This window comes from Hesperophylax consimilis, chromosome 11, assembly GCF_061612785.1.
Source record: "Hesperophylax consimilis isolate HC1 chromosome 11, BYU_Hcon_1.0, whole genome shotgun sequence".
Lineage (NCBI taxonomy): Eukaryota > Metazoa > Arthropoda > Insecta > Trichoptera > Limnephilidae > Hesperophylax > Hesperophylax consimilis.
In genome coordinates this window covers 33,030,923-33,049,234 of record NC_142846.1, presented here as the reverse complement: position 1 = coordinate 33,049,234, position 18,312 = coordinate 33,030,923, and the positions used below count along the sequence as shown (strand labels likewise).

The following is an 18,312-nucleotide window of genomic DNA, read 5'->3' as shown; positions in this document are numbered from 1 at the left end:
CCGGGGTGGCAGTACCAAATTGTAAATAGATTAGAAGATACTTTCCTGAATGGTCGCCATTCCCCATGGGGTTACCAGTCACGTCTTCCACTCTGGAATGTACCCGGCAGTAGCTGTAGTATAATCTACCTTAGCCACATATTGAACAAGTCTTGTGTTTTAATAAAATTTTGCACAAATTCATTGTTTGGTAAAATAAAAACAAATTTGAAAAAATTCACATTTTAATTTATTTATTTTCAGACATTTTTAAAAACTTTCATTAGGAAATTCAACAGAACTAAAACAAACTTTAAAACTAATTAAGTAATGATTTTTACATAATTGCAGTTTAAAAAATATACAATACGTTATACAAAACTGCCATTATCAGAGTTTAACAAAATATATAATAGCAAAATCGAGAGAAACAAAACATACTTAAAAAATAATGAAGTAATGATTTTTACATAATTTCAGTTTAAAATAATATGGAAAACGTCATACCAAACTGACATTATCAGATATTAACAAAATATATAATAGCAAAATCGATTGAAATAAAACATACTTAAAAAATAATTAATTAATGATTTTTACATAATTTCAGTTTAAAATAATATGGAAAACGTCATACCAAACTGACATTATCAGAGTTTAACAAAATAGAGAAATAAATCACACTTAAAAAAAAATTGCATTCATTTTCAACTAATTAATTTTCCTTATTTAGTAAAATCCTTATTTAACAACATCCCCATTAAAGAATGCCTTAAAATAATTGAAAATATCCTAGAAAAATCTAATGTCAACCCAATAATAAGAAAAGAGTTATTCCAGCTCATAAAAATTTGCATACAAACAAATTATTTTCTTTTTAATGATACATATTTTGAGCAATTGGACGGACTTCCCATGGGATCCCCTTTAAGCCCACTTCTAGCGGAGATATTTATGGATCATATTGAAAATATTATTCTTAAGTCTCCCTTAGCTAAATATATAATATACTATGTCAGATATGTAGACGATATCTGAATATGTTGGAAAGGCACCAACCGTCAATTAGATATCTTTATTAATTGGACCAACACTGTTAATAATAAAATCTGCTTCACAGTCGAACATGAGATCAAAGCTAAAATATTTTTTTTAGATCTAACAATTGGAAAGAATAATAATAAACATACTTTTGAAATATTTAGAAAACCAACTTTTACAGACACTACAATAAATGCAAATTCAACTCATCCTTCAGAACAGCCAGAAAATGCAAATTCAACTCATCCTTTAGAAACAGAGGTAATTATCTTTAAAATGTACAAAAAGTACGTTACCTGAGAAAAATCCACATAATCGTGTTAGAGTACTAAAATCATCTTCTATATTATTATGCCCAGACAATTCTGAAATTTCAGAATCTCTAAGAAACTCAAATATTTCATGTATTTAAAAATGATAATATTGCAAAAATAGCAATGTCTGACCCATTAATATGTTCATATGGGTCTTTATTATTAAGTAATCACACGGAACACCATTTGAATACACATATAACATCGAAGATGAGGGATTTAGCCAAGGTGTATATAGTTATTAAAGAACAGAAACCTTCAATTTCAACCTTTGATTTAGCGTTTGACCCTGTGCATTTTGATGTTTTTATTAAAGCCGTACAAATAAATAGTGGTTACGATGAAATTACAGGTTCTGTAAAAATTCCTAGCATGTCTCAACGACTTTGTACGGCTATAAAAGATTGTACAAAGTCGTTGAGGCATGCTAGGAATTTTTACAGAACCTGTAATTTCATCGTAACCACTATTTATTTGTACGGCTTTAATAAAAACATCAAAATGCACAGGGTCAAACGCTAAATCAAAGGTTGAAATTGAAGGTATGTTCGTTACCAGTTTAGTACAATATGGACATGAGTTTTTACGGTCATGCACTCGTGCTCATTTACTAGTAGAAATAGTGCTTCGAGTTGTAGTCGATGACACTTCGATTGCCTCCTGCTTCTCTAAATGATGTTGCTCATCATCGGCGTTGGAAATTTTCATATCTAAAAAGTAACAATACATTATTTAGCTTTCTTTAAACTTAATTAGTAAAACCTCAAATTATAAGAAAGCAGTCATTGTTGAATGAAACACTAGTATATATTGAATTATTTCGCGGATAAGCGATAAGCCGCCATAGCTCAGTGGTCAGAGCTGTCGACCGGAAATCGAGGGGACACGGGTTCGAGTCCCGTTGGCGTTATGTAAATCTCAATTATTTGTACCTATATTTTGTTAACTCGGATATTTTCTTATATTATTTTGTATAACATATATTTATCATATAAGATATAAGATCTGTATAATTAAAAAAATATATAAATAAATAAAGATGTACATTATTATCTGTAAAAGCCCTATGGGCGTTTAAATAAATAAATAAATAAATAAAGTATCTTTTATCAGGAGATTTTTCAATGTGGATGAGTGTTTCAGGCGAATAATTATTGCTTTTAAAATAATTATAATTAAATTAAATTATTTAATTAAATGAAGACAATATTAGCATCACTCAATCTAAAATCTGAAACAGAAAAGATACGGTCACATCTGGGACTCGCACCGGACCTTCGGCTTTCTGGGCCGCACCTCTGACCATATAATAATCAAATTATATGTTACGTATTGATTGTTTCAAGAGTATTAAACATGTTTTCTGTAGATACCTGATTCTATCGAAGAAGTAACGTTGTTCGGTTTGTATAGTGAATCATCTTCGGACGTCGGCGGACTCCTTTCTAACATTACTTCAGTTTTGGTTTCTAAAATAAAGCATAATATATTATATATTTATTGTTTTTAAGTTTAATTTGTAGAACTCCATTTTATTTTTTATTTTTTATATATTCAATAATATTGTTATTGGGTTTATAAAAACAGTTTATTTTTAAACAAGTTCTGCTGTGTAATTATTATTACGCGTGACAGCTGTTTCGCCCTCTGAAGGCATTATCAAACTGTCGAAGGCATTATCAAACTGATAATGCCTTCAGAGGGCGAAACAGCTGTCACGCGTAATAATAATTACACAGCAGAACTTGTTTAAAAATAAACTGTTTTTATAAACCCAATAACAATATTATTGAATATATAAAAAATAAAAAATATATTATATATTTATCCAATAATAATATCTCAATGTAGTAAGTAAGTCATGTGCACAAATATGAAACCTAACCTAATATAATGACAAAACAACAGACTAATTAAGCATTTGCAACGGAATATTTAATTAGCAGCATTTCTGATATTACCTATAACAATTTACTATAAGCTAAGGTAGCTCTGTAATATTTCAGATTATTATCAGTGAATATTACCTGAATCTGAGGAAGTTTCATGGTTAATTTCTTCGCCCAGTATGCTCTGCATATTGCTGATGATTAAACTTTGTCCTTTGGAAATTAGCGAAAAGGGTGAAGACGAGATCATGTCGTCAGTACTGTTTATTGATGTACGTAAATCACTGGTTCTTGGAACATCTATAAAATATCAAGAACAAACACATTGAAACATACATATATGGACCTGCAGTTTTCTGTTTTTGCAAATTTTATTTCCACAAAGGAATTTGTTTAATTTGAATATGAACAAATTAATGGGTGATTATCCGACGTGTAAAACTTCGTTTTAACTTAATTATTTTAAGAAACAACTGTTTGAAAACAAAACATGCTTTTAAATGCATATTTTAGTATAGGAATATGGCTTTAGTTTGATTTGACATTTTTACCACAAGTTGTTAGGTTAGCTTTTTTGAATTTTGTTAATACATAATATATATCTATTATTCAAAATAATTTTACTGCTTGGGTTCTCAAAAAAGAAAGAAAAAAATCATGACCTATATAATAAAATACGGTAATTATTCTGTACTCATTTGATAAGCATAGATTAAAATTGTTAATATTATATTTATTATATTAATTCTATATTTTACAATTAAGGTTATTACCTATTTAGAAATATGTAATAGCTTACCGTATTTAAAATCCATTTCGCAAAGCTGAAAGATTTTATTAAATCTCCTTCGTAATAAAGCTAATAAAACGCAAAAACAAATCAACCTGTCAACTGATTCGTGATATACGAACATTGAATAACGGTAATATTTAATATTATCTGTTAGCCAGTTACAAGTCATTAAGTGTTTCAGAAAACTAACCTGAAGCTAGCTTCAAATGGACCAATACAAACAAACCAGCCTTGTGCTAGCAAACAACATCATTCAATAATGGGCTTTAAATAATATAACTTTAGAGGTTAATTTTGCATACAATTCTTGAGCCTTATAGTTCCTTTCGAATATTGTTTAGACCAATACGCAATGTCGTACGATAATAAGCTCTAAATAATATTACTTTAGAGGCTATTTTTGCATACAATTGTTAAAACATTTAATTACTTTAGAAAATTATTTGTACACCTGCGTTTGACACAAATAACGATGGCAACGTCGCTTTTTGAGATCAATGAAGTTAGTTTAACATACGATAGAAATAATTAACAAAGTCAGGTTGAATATCTGAGATAAAATCGCATATAGGAGCATATCTAATGCTCACGAAAATCGCACTTGTCACATCAAATTGAGTTGAAAATGCCACTGATCTCGTCTCGCCGAGACGATTAAAATGGCATTTAAATCTCAATTTGTCGATGATCAAGTAAGTGCTCAATGATCAAGTAAGTCGAAATGATCCAATAGTTCCGGTTATTTGCAGACGCTAAGATGTACAAAGTGCCGTATCATAAACCTATATGCCGTATCATAAATATATATATATATATTCTATATAACTTATATTAGTCGTTTTTAGATAAGCGACAATTTCTCTGACTCTGGGTTCAAGTTGTAGGGGGTAATCGTTTGATTTGTTCGCTACCAGGCTAATTATAACGCATATTCATGACGGAACAGCCCTGAAACTGTTACCCTAGCAATCTTCTTATCGTTTTCAAAATTTGCATATAGTCTTTAATATAATATTATTTTTTTACTTTTGTCCCTCTTTAGATCCGGCAATAACGAGGAGATATTATTTAAATTATTTTAATTTTATTTTTATGTACTGTATATTTGTTATTGTGTGTAAATATTTATGTGTACTAAAAAACGCTGTATACAAAGATACTGAAGTCGAGAGTCGTTCATAATAATTAATGTGGAGTCATTTTATTTAAAAAAAAAATAGAATGTTGACGTGTACGACGAATGAGGTAAACAGTCAGTTTCCTTTACCGTGGTTTTTTTGAAAAAAAAAATTTCTTAAAATATTTTACATTTCTGAATGTTGGCCTCACTGGGTGGCTTACCTGTGCTGATGCCTGCATTTAAATATACAAAAAAATATTCATAATATATTTAAAGAAATTATATAAAATGTGAGTGAAGAAAAAAAAACATAAGATTAAGATAAATTTAAACTAAAATACTGATTTAAAATTAAAATAAAATCGGTGTATTTATATTATATGTTGTGTGTTTGTTTTGAAAGTGGATGGGCCCTTCCAATGACTCTGGGCTTAATGTTTTAACATTCTAAATTCTGTAAAATCAGTTCTAAATTTACAGTCATAGACAGAATTTTTCATGTTTTTCATGATAGTTTGGACGTGTAGGAAATAAAGTGTTAGGGTAAATATAATAACTAAAAAATACCACGTTCAACTGAATTGAATTATTATGTCAGGGGCTCGATTTTCGACGAAGTTATTCCACTCGGACAACGAGTGGGTCGAACCAGTTGTTCGAGTGGAATGACTTTTGACGTTTGGCGTATGTAAGTGTTTACTTTCTACAAGACTCAAGAATAAGAGTTTCGACCAATGTATGTACTTTCGACGGCGATTGCGAGCGTCCTGGATTGGCTTGTCTCTCCAAACGACGGAAGAAATAAGGGATTGTACGAATGTGAAAAAATTTAGTTTTTTTGTAAGGAATTTGTAAATTTGCCTAGAGAACGTTCTTTGGCGTTACATCCTCGGATTACCCAAATGGCGTGATGGTTGGTTAGTTATTCCGTTGAAACTTATTGATCGATGATGACCTAATAAATTCAACGTTCGTGAGAAAAAGTCACTTACAATTTTTCAATTTGTAAGTTAAAATCAGTGACCTGTTAACACCAATTTGCGAAAATATTGTAATGGAAACGCGAAACCTTTCTTACAATAAATTGAACGAACTTATGCTAATTTTATTTTACTTCTGATTGATTTCAAAATAACGTTTCTACTTGCAGATTTAAAATTTTTCATTATTCTTCACAGGTGACATCTATGTAATATAGAAAATACGCGCCTATTTCAGTGCAACGTTGTGTCAAAATTTCCAATTAATCGGTGAAGAAATTTCGCATATTTAATATTTTGAATAAACGATTATTTTTATTTTATTTTATTTTACAATGGTTTGTTAAAAACATTTAAACATTAAAAAATCTACATTTGATTATTACACTCAATAAAATATATGGGAATAACCTGCATTATATTGTATAACGGTCTCGCCATAATACTGCATGCATTGTTCCTTACGATTCAAAATAATACATAAATTTTTTTTAAAGAATGACAAACATTCTCAGGTTACAGAATAACCCAACAATATTTAAAAATCTTCTAATTCCACCACGGTAAGCGGAAAATTTTGCTTTTGCCATGATGGAGGGCTTAGCCAGCCGATGAACTAACAATGCCTAGGTGGGAGATAGACGCGATGCCAACTCAGCCACTGACCATTTTATTTTATGTGTTGTTGTTATTTTAAAACGTATTTACATTTTGCAGTAATTTGTACAGTAACCAAGCAAGGGCTGTGGGGTGGGTGATATGTCTTGTCTAGTTGTAATGATTTGTTAACAAAAACAAACGTATTAGATATTGAAATGTGGCAACGTTTTACATCTCACATTGCCACAAAGAAAGCTCATCTTATAAACACGTATCGCTTAAGGATCGCATCCAAAACGGCAGTAAATATAATGGTCGCACAAAATTGAATGCACTTCTCTAGAGGAAAGTAGGTCAAACGTATAATAAACCTGGATATAATTTAAGATAGTTGCGCTGAACTCGAAGATACTCGCATATCGTCTCAGGAATCTTGCCTCCGAGCTGTAACTTGAACTATTACTAAGTATATAACAGAAATTCTTGTCCAAGAATGTTACAAAGGACTTTTTTTGTTGTTCTTTGAGCAAGCTGTGCGGCATTTTTATCTGAAAATGTTTGTCATGCTCTAGTAAAGTAACCATTAAAACTAACCAGATTTTTTTTTGGAGATACATTTTTTTTAAATGATTTATGGCTTAATTTTGTTAATGCGTTATTTTTCAAGAGAAAATTCAACGTAATTTTTAAGACCTGTTTGTTATCTCAATAGCCATTATTTTAAGGCTTTTAAATAACGTTTTTCAGCTAACCGGTAATTACTTTCCATGTGTAGGCGGGTAGTTTCTATGGATGTTTTCTTGTTTGAAAAGTGTTTGTTTTGTTTTCCATCTGCCAACATGATCTGCTTTTAAATCATGGGATTTTAATAAATTCCATGATGTGTTTTTAACTTTAAATCTTTGCATAAAAAGCTCCTATTTATTATGAATTGGTGTGAAAAGAGAACATAATATAAATTCAAAGTTGTATTTTGCCCTCCTTGCTTTGACGTTCCATTATTATTATATTAGGTACCGTTTTACACACCAAGAGGAAAGCGTATTATCCTGGTTTATTTATTTATCACTATTTTTTCTACGGATAACCATGAGCGAGGTAAGGAAATATTTTACTAGCATAAGAAGTTTTGCATTCACTTAGAATCAGGTTCGATTCCCATTGCAACATATTTACCTGCCAATATTATTATAATATCGTAAAGCGCTTCTATTAAGACTTGGAGACAAGATAGTAATAATTTGACTGTAATTTAAAAAATGTTGGTTAATACAATTATTATTCCAGTTTTGGCGTCTTTCGTTCATTGAGAAGTTTGTAGTCATTCAAAATACTATGTAGTTATATAATATTATGTATGTAGAAAAAATCGTCACAATTGCAAAAAAATTTACTGCATTCCTTCGGCGTTGAATTGTTCCACCTAGGTTTCTAGCATTGCTTACAAGACGTAAGCTTTTGTTACAGTAATAAGCCGAAATTATAAATGAATTTAGATTTTAGTTTGGTTGTGTTTGGTATGCATGTGCAAAACATTTTTGTCGCCATAATCTCAATTTCTATAGAGCGAGCCGCACCAATTTGTTCATGAACTCACCCGTGGGGAGAGCCACGTACGTCCTAAATGTAGTTGATCAAAAGATCGATATATTTTTCATATCCTACAACGCACTTGCAATGTTTTTGCACTGCAAATACATTGTATCAACGGTACAATGATAACGACCTAGACCCCAAGCTGTCATGTTTAAAAAAATTGTACAAATTGAATTAAATAAAAATACACGCACAACCTGGTACATAAAGTAAATAAATAATTAAAATAAATTCAATTAAAAGAAAACAGTACGATTAACAACAAATACATATATCTAAGTGATAATAGAAATATCATTGATAATAAATAAACATACTTTGATTCATCACAGATTTGCAATTTTTAATGTAAATCAACATCCAATCAGTAAAATGTCAGATAACAAAAGTTTTCCAATTTGAGAACAATTTCCTTTATTTGGATGGAATCCCATTAACGTTTGAATACCTAACCGCTGCAGCCGCAATCCTCGACTTAATTAATCGCTGCTTTAAATCACCGCTGAAACATCTACCACAATCGCTGCAATCATTTTGCAATTAGCTTTACCAGAGTAAGAGTGATATCGATTCATCCAAGTCGGTAAAAAATAGACAGTTCAACCGTTTTCAAATAACGACTTCAGGTACCAATCAAAAACTTCTGATTGCTAACGCTATATCCTTGTACACATGCCATCTCTAATAAAATCTCTCGGTCAGTAAAATTGTCAATAGAGCTCCAATCAAAATACTCACCATTCGACGTCAATGAGAAGTCTTAATTGCGTTTGTAAACGACACATTGTTTCAATTTATTTATTGCTATTCTTTTTTTTATTAAAATACAAATAACTTTGTTTACATCACTTAATTATATAAAACCTCTACATGTTTCATGAACCAAGTTCACCTCATCAGGAGTAAGAATACACTGCTGACACCTAACACACTGGGAGAACCTGTGTTGAGGTTTTCACATATATTGGGAAAGTGTTATTAAGCTGTCATAAGTAAAAACACATTATCATCCTTAAGGTACTAAAGGAGGATATTGCGGTTTCATCCATGGCGTCAGTATTGTATACATAATAGGTTAATAGTTATTACATATTACATTAATTGTTCGCATTAATGGGGCGTTTCATGCTGGCCCAATCGAACAGAAGTTTCCGTGATATCGTGACATTATTTATCGAATTCGACAGAAATCTAATTACTGCTATATGAAACGATACAGAGATGGTTCTGTTATTGTGAGATTACTAGGTAAACATTTTGAAAAGGCCGGGATATATACAACACATAAAACGGCGGATTTACTATAGTGAAGATTATTTTTTTTAATGGTGATTTGTTTTTAATTCAAAGTGTTGTGCCTGAAAGCTGCAATTACTTTTTCAAAAATAATCGAACTTACTAAAAAAAATTCCCTTCTAATAATACATTTCTCAACCTTCACCTAAATACTATTTTTATATAATATTATGTAATAGGAGGTACGCACGAGATGACGTATGAATATGAATGAAGCAAGAAAGAGTTATGCGGCGGTCCATCCTGTATATTTAGCCCTGCGGGAAAACGGTGTGATGTCGTTTTATTTTTACATTGTGGATACACGTGTGCTGCCCGGAGCGCAGGACAGAACAGTAGGTGTCACACACCCGATAAACGAGTGGTAATGGACAGAATTAATCACTGCAGATGACAGTCCAGCCCCGCACGGACCCGCATATGTGAATATTGCAGTGTCCGTCGAAAAAATACGCGGCCGGTCTGAGAGCTTTTTTATTGCATTTTTGCACAGCGGAACGTTGGGTAACCATTGTCGATGTGCCCCAACGGAAACATGTTATCGTGAAAACGTTCGGACACAACTCTGTAAATGTGTTTTTGCGTTCAATGGCCATGTTCATTATTAACTTGTTTTTCTTTTGATGCAGCAACAAAAACTACGTTGGTAGATGAGATTTATTGTGAAGAGCTTGTAGCAATAAGTAAATAATCTACCATGACTACATCTCCCGTCATTGGTTGTCAGAGAGGATGGAATGCTTACAAAAATAGTCTTTGGCACACACTCTTACTCTTCTATTATCCGACTCGAGTATTTGATTCACTTGATCGTGCCAGAACACCCGTAGGCTTCACTGACATTTGCAATCCACTTGAGCGTATGGCGTTATCCGCACTTCCTTTCGGCATGTCTGAACCATTTAATCATCCCTTTCTTTCTTTCTTTCTTAGTCTTATTCATTTGCCTAGCGTACATTTTAACCTTCTGATTGGTAATATGATCAAAAAGGTCTAAAAATCCAACGGTTTCTTCGTAAGAATAAACGTACGTAAATCCTAATAGATAAATCGTTGGTTTTGAAACATGTCGATCCTTTTTCATTTAATTGGTGTTTAAATATTATTAAAAATATTGCTTTAAGTCCGAGATCCTGCTGAGGTTGGTTGTGCAGTGCAATGTAATCCATAATGGCCTTAAAAGTAAAGAAATAGATCAACATTATACAACAAATAAAATTAAAAAATATAAAACTCAATTATATTTTATCACAAAAATTAGATGGCTAAATAATATTAAACATATTTATTATGGAAACAAGTGAAAAAGTTTGGTTTAACACGTCGACTCCAGTGGTGCTTCAGGAATGACACAGTGTTTGCAAAAATAATTATTACGCCATAGGTGTATCGTTAAGGCTAATTTCCTTTAGTGGAATCTTTTATCAAATGTGTACCCACAATTGGATATAAAAATGAATATAATCGGACAAGTTTCAACAGAGGTATTAGTATATCGGTGCATAAAAAATTTGAATTTTGACAGCCGACAAAATTCCTTACAGGAAACGTATTGTGGGATGTATGAGATATTGAACATATTTAAAATTAAAGAAGTGCATAAAAATTGCATGAAAAGTACTTAAATCTCATTTTTAGGTGGGTTTATATATATACATATACATATATACCCATCATCGCTGCTTGCGTTTTTTTTTGTAAAAAAACTTGTTTGCGTCAACTAACGGATGCCATTCCTTTGATGTATTTTAATGTTTCAACTTATTTCAGTATGAGGATTGTTTTTCTGAACTGAAAACGAAATTTCTTGTGTTTGTTTGTGACTGACATGCAAACGTGCTGAATTAAATAAAATCAAAACTCCTAAACACGTACATACGTTCATAAAAGCACGATGGTATAATATTTTTTGAAAACTAATTATTACGCGTCTGAAAGCAGTTTGTTTAGTGTTCCATCGAACTTTCAAAGCCAAATTCGCCGAATCATTCATTTCTAGTCTCTCGTTGAAAATACCGAGTCATCTCATGCGAAAACATCTTTTTGACACGAATAGCAAAATATACTTAAGCCAGTAAGAAAACTTCCCCCGTTTCGACGATCTCAGAGGATTCTGCATAGAATTGAATGCTTTAGCACAACGATGAAAAATGTTTCCAAAAATCGAAGTGACAGCATTTTTCACGTTCAAACTTAATTTCTCGTACATTCGTGCAACATTAATTTGAGTAGGTACCTACTATTCTTTTTAACTTTAAAGTAGAAATCCGAGAGTATGAATAGTAAAAAAAAACTTTTGAAGTTGGTGGGCTCTGGCGTCGTGAAATTTGCACAGCTTACTATGAATTACTAGGTCAGTGTCTCCGTAGTATCTAGAATTACTGTTCAGTGCGACTTTTTTCAACCTGTCGAGAAATAAGAAAAAAAATCTCGGTTGTTTAACCCATATCGTTTTATATGGAAAAGATTGTTGAAATTCGTAGTACATAACAATTGTATATCATTTCTATATTGCTTCTTTTAAAAAAAAAAAACTTTCAGCTATTTGCACTTTGGTATTAGCTATTTGACTAGTCAACTTAGTCTTTTATGATTTTGTTAATAAATTATATTGTTTGCCGCGTTGACAACTCAATTACGTAGATAAAAGTCAATCGTATTTGAACATGGTTGATTTTATGGAAACAGTAATAAATCACAAAGCTTTGAATACTTGACAGTATTAAAAAACTTCAGTTAAGGCGGAGGAACAAATTTTCTACTTTCTTTAGAAAAAAAAGTTCATGATATGCATATTGTGACGCACAGAGAACTCAGTTTCAGGTTTTATGACATTATCAGTGAATGATTATTGATATTAAAAACTCCTTTAATCAGTAACGAGTGCCTAGGACAGCCTGAAGGCTAGCGTCCTCTCTCTTTTTTCATTTTAATACCGCACAAGTGTCCCAACTACTCCCAACATCACCAATTGGGGTATATTGTGAGGTTGAACGTAGTGGGGAGGGGGAATGAGATAGGCAATAGGAATGTGGGGGAATATCTGGCTATTCAGATCTGGTCACCAAAGACGGCTAAAGCCATTTCATGCAAAATTTCAATTCTGAATGGTGGTCTTACACCAGGGCGGTACTAAGAGTATCTTCCACTCTGGAACATGCCGCAAGTGTATTATATATATTATTTAATAAGATAAAATTGTGAAATAACACAATTTTTCAAATAATATTTACTTGCGCACCCCGAGATTTGAACCTTTGACTTTCGGATTGCTAGTCGAGAGTCTTACAACTTGTCCATGGAGGTCTTTATATTATGCTCTCAAAATCGCACAAATTGGTACTCACCATGGAGGGGCGACCCTATATACTACTGACATCTGTCAGATAACTCTGCAACCTCTATGATCTATCTATACTAAAGTCATCTATGACTCGTAGCTCAAACTATCACAGTCGTCAGTAATAATGTTTAGCAGTTTGACGTTGTATGTAGCCTGCTGAGCAACAGATGTCCGAATTCTGATTGTAGCAATATGTTAAAAATTTATGAGCTTTGAAACGATTGAAATAATATTGTGATATTAAAAATTGTTTAACATTATAGAAAAAACAAGCTATGCAAAATTTGTGGTACAAGAGCTTATCGAAACTTGTTCTGTTACTATTTGTTTCAGTTATCATTTAATTCACACATTAAAATAGACTAACCACATCGTTTTTTTTACTTCAACAATGTTAAACTGTCATAATTCAGTTTACTCATCTTCTTTGGTTCTTTCATCACTTTTTCGAGCACGTATATTTTCAAGAATCTATATAGTCGAGTGATTTATCTTGTTCTCCTTGCGAAATTGTTTTGACTCTCTGTTTGCTCAATTTACTTTCAAAGCATAATATCATAACTTCAACTGATAATCTCATGAACTGCTTAGCTTTGGGGTGAAGGGTAGATAAATGATGGGGTGAAAAAACAATGAATAAAATCAGATGGGGATTTCATTTTATTGCCCGATTATGACAATCATATAAAAATAAATAATGATAAGGGTTTTTCCAAAATCAACACGTAAAAAACAACGTTTTTATAGTATAATAAAATTATTTTTAGTAACAGACTATTTAAAAATATACATTTTTCAATGTGATCTTTTAAAATGTCTTTCAAAACTTTTTTTTGTTTGACTAAGGATTGAACCTTCCTCCCTAGGGACTGGAGTCAACCGCGCTAACAACTAAGCCAAATCCCTGTTTGGTAGGACCGGCATTTTTTTTTTTTTTTTTTTTTTATTAATATCAATAGCAAAATTTGTACATTATGTAGGTTTAAAGTATAATATAAGTATATTTTTTGTATTTTTTTCACAGTCCTCCTCACTAGGGTTTCCTGTTCTGAGGCGGCCTGTAGTTTTTCTTAAATTTTTGTATTTAGTTTTGAATTGTCTTTACATTGTCTTCATAATGTTTGTAAGTTGATTATTACTTTGATCTCTAAGCCATGTTTTGACTTTTGTTTTAAATATACTCATTTCGTTTATTTTTTTGGTTTCATTTGGTAGAGCATTGAACAATTTTATAAATTATATTATATATTATTATATTTATATTATTATATTTTATTATATTATTATTATATTATATTATATTATATTTTTATTATATTATTTTATTTATTATATTATTATATTTTATTTAGTACATTGACTGCTGTAATGTCATCCAATTTCAGAGAAATGATTGCCACCAAAAGTTGATAGAATGTATTGTCATCTGTCGAGTTTCAGCTCAGCAAATTTACTTTGTGGCGTCATTTTAATTCAAGTCAAATAAATCACTTTGTATTCAATAGAGTGATTTATTTGAATCTATATTTATTTTGACTAGGAAATACGACAAAGAACTTGATTCAAAGATATTGAAGGTTAAAAACAAATGATAGGTAAATACGTTAAAGTTGAACTTCATTGAAATATTTCTTCCAATAATCATTAACATAAAATATGATTGAATAAATGAAAACGTGTTATTTTAAATATAATCCCCTTTGAAAACGGTATTGTCTCTTATTTGCTTTTATTTCAGAAACCCTCCTTGACTCAAAATAAAAATGTGAAATCTATTCTTTATAATTTGCTAAAAAAAAGGCTTAGCGTTTTTTCAACGATGGTATCGGGTCGCAATCAATCGGTCTTACCGCAGCGGCTAGAACAAAGCATTTATCTTGGGGCCAGCGCCTGTTACCAAGAAATACTTGGTTTATTTCTGAAAAATAAGTTATCTGAAGAGAGTGGCGACCTAAAACCGTACTCAGCTTTCAGGAATTTATTTCTATTGGAAAAGGCTGTTTAATTTGTCGGTCGCCTTAGAAGAAGAATTATAGAGGATGTGAAACCCATTGGCGATATAATTTAGTGTGTTGAGTTTTTCTAGTTTAAGAAACGTATTCAATATTTTGTTCTTGATAAATATGTTTGATTTAGTATAGCTATTTATTATTCACGCTATGCTGTTGCTCAGTCTGTCTGTGCAGATATAGGTTTTACATCTAACATCTAACAAATGGCGCTGTTTTTCAAAAAATGACATCTTATATAGGTATATAAAAAAAAACATGCGTATTCTAATGCAACGTTATGACAAAATTTCAAACTTTCGGGGATTTAATATTTTGAAAAACGAATATTTACTTTTTTGTATTCATATCGATGACTGTAATGACGGGTTGTTACGCAGAATTAAAACAATTTGTCAAAAGTTCAAATTTAAGTTCTGTTATTATTTCAGTACTGTGAAGCAACTGGCGCATTTTGATGTAATAACAAAACATGAATTGAACATTCACAGAAATTCTGAATTTGATGAAAATTCTGAATTTGATCAAAATCATAATTCAGTATATATTTACCCCTCAGCATAAAGAAAAATTAGAACATAAATACAGTACTAGATGACGAGTTAATAGTTCCGAAATTTAATAATAAATACGGACAGAGAACGTTTGAATACAACATACCGAAGATATTTAATTTATTACCTGACACTATAAAGCAATGTTAGTCTATAAATAAGGTTAAATATATGGTGAAAAATTGGCTATCGGAAAAAAAATATTTACTTTGATATGTATGAAAAATTATATGAAAAAATTATTGATTCTGTAGATATAAGATGTAAATTATAACTTATAAAAATGTATATGTAACTAAACTTTAAGCACCTGTTGACAAGCCAATTCAATTGGCTTAACAGGACCTGTTTGTTGGTATGTATTAACTATTTATTCAACAAAAAAAATATGAAAATTCTGAATTTGATGAACTGTTCAAATTCTGCGAAACAACCCGTCCTAATTCATCGCTTACGCGGGCACATATTCTCTTCAATTTTTTTACAATTTGAAAAAGTAAAATGTGTTTAAAATGTTCAAAGAAATTATTTCATTTTTATGAAAATCATTACCTTTTGTTTCCTTAAAATTTGGCATGCTACTTCGACTTCATGTGTAATTTCATTTAAAAAACTTCTTATTTGAAACCGCACAAGGGTCCCAACTGCTCCCAACTATCTGAAAGCAACGAGACTATTGCATCGCCAATTGGGTTATGTATGTATGCAGGTGGTGGTGAAGGAGAAGTACCTGGGTATTCAGATCTGGTCACCAATCATGGCTAAAGCCATTTAAAGCAGCGTTTCAATTGATGATCAAAAATGGTGATCTTACACCAGAGTGATGCTGAGAGTATCTTCCAATCTGGAACGTGCTGCAAATAAAGTATATATTATTCAAATAAGATTTATTTGCCCACGCCGGGATTTGAACCCGCGACCTCCAGCTTGCTAGTCGAGAGCCTTACCTTTCGACAACGGAGGCCGTCATTTAAACCAATACAACGTTGTTTTGGGTGCGATTTATTGATACTGAATAGTTTTATAACTATCTGAAATAATGTTACATTGAAGTACAAATATTATCATCTTCCGTATTTTTGTAGTCTGTAAAAAACCCTTTTCGCTAAGCAAGTTCCAACTAGAAATTAAATATTTTACCTATAATTTGAAATGTGCATTTCTCAGCACATCTGTTTGCTGTAAGATCTCAAATTCATATTCCATAAACCTGTTCATTAATTAAAACACCTTCACAAGTTCTTTTTTTAAATATACAATGCATATATCTTCCCTAGTATGGGGACGGTCTCTTGCTCTGGTCTCTGGAGGCTTGACGTCAGTTGCAAAGCAAGCTCTGTTTGTGAACTTATTTTGTTTCCCTAAACAAGGGGTGGCGTACAGTAGATGAGTTTGTAGGTTATGATCTAATAAGACACTTATGTTATATTCATTTATATTGAATTGCTTATAAAAGTTTAGATGAACTAGCCTTAAGATACTGAATGTGAGAATTTAAGCAATGAATTCATAACAGTAGTATTTTTTTAACACATGAGTTGACCGTTCCTCTTTTTAAGCATAGACAAAAGATACATATATATTTTATATAGATAATTTAAGGTATAACAGACGTAAAATGTAAGGTGAATGGGTCTATAGATGGAAATTTAGCCAAAATGAATTAACTTGATAAGTAAGAAATGAAGTTAAATATTATAAATGACAATTCAACACATAAGATAATGTATCTACTTGCTGCGTTTAAGATTGATTTAATCTCAATTGGTGCTCTTTTTTGTCCATTTGTTTGTCCTCGACAGTTTTACGATTGGGACGGTGAGTGATGCAATTTATCGTCCGAAGTGTCTGCAAGTTATATACGGCGAATAGGGGACTAATTGCAGTTTGGGGGCGAGATCCAGAAAGGTCACACCCACCCATCGACCATTACAAGACTTTTTTCTACCCTTGCGACGGAAAAAAAATACTGCCTCAGGAGATGTAGGAAGCAATCAGTGGAACTGGGAACGGGAAGAATCGATACAGATAACGTATAAATTTATAAAAATTTTGAATAAACGTGTATTCGGCTATTTTTTGTTTAATTTGTCTTTGAATGTATCAGTGTAAAAAAATTGGAACTGTATCGCCGCCCGGTTGTGCAGCGTTGTGAAGCGGTTAAAAGTTGTCAATTAAAACATATATACAAGTAGGCAAAGAAAGTCAATTTGGGAGGCAGGTATGGGTATCGCCGCACGGGAACCATTTATTGGTTAGCTAACCCCTCTGTTATAGGTCACCCCATGTGGTTCGCTACCTTTGGTGACTAACAGGAGTGGCCGGCTTCATGTGGTGAGGTTTGTCCCGGTCTTGGTAGCGAATGCGTCTGCCCACCAACTGTTTGGCATTCTAGACCGCAAGATATTGGTTGAGTGAAACCTTTCGAATTCTCGGAACGCCTAACACCGCATTGGGAGAGAGGGATCCATACGTCCGTCGTTCTTGGACACACTGACCCAGATTCCTTCACTCTCCTCATGCCTTTTTCCTTTCCAGAACTTCCTCTCCATCCTTACCTAAAAAGACCATTTACACAGCATCCCGAAAGATGAAGGAGACTTTTAGAAGAATAATTTTTCTTCAATTCAATATAATGACGCCTGTAGAATCATATTTGGATACCGAAGGTACAGCAGCGCATCTACAATGTTCACGGAACTAGGACTGAATGGACTTGCCGGCCTGACGAGACACCGGGTCACTGGAGCCAGGATGCGGCTAATGGCCTCCGCCAACACGTTGGTGACCGCAGCCTA

At 32.1% G+C, this 18,312-nt stretch overlaps 2 protein-coding genes across 4 annotated transcripts in view; one reads left to right on the top strand and one right to left on the bottom strand.

Moving 5' to 3' along the window:
• Positions 1–18,312, top strand: part of Tomosyn (syntaxin-binding protein tomosyn) — a 671,040-nt gene that overhangs the window by 299,803 nt on the left and 352,925 nt on the right. The window lies entirely within an intron of this gene.
• LOC149420047 (uncharacterized) lies at positions 1,850–4,535 on the bottom strand. Its single transcript, XM_089637149.1, has 4 exons — positions 4,023–4,535; positions 3,362–3,523; positions 2,708–2,803; positions 1,850–2,044 (listed from the first exon to the last, which is right to left on the bottom strand). The coding sequence occupies exons 1-4, from the start codon at positions 4,183–4,185 to the stop codon at positions 1,938–1,940; spliced, it is 528 nt and encodes a 175-aa protein (XP_089493275.1). The 5' UTR covers positions 4,186–4,535; the 3' UTR covers positions 1,850–1,937.

Coding starts and splice junctions, on each gene's coding strand:
- LOC149420047 (XM_089637149.1), bottom strand. CDS start 4,185: ATGACTTGTAACTGGCTAACAGATAATATTAAATATTACCGTTATTCA. Junction 3,524..4,022: donor CGAAATGGATTTTAAATACG/GTAAGCTATTAC, acceptor GATATTTTATAG/ATGTTCCAAGAACCAGTGAT. Junction 2,804..3,361: donor TGAAACTTCCTCAGATTCAG/GTAATATTCACT, acceptor GCTTTATTTTAG/AAACCAAAACTGAAGTAATG.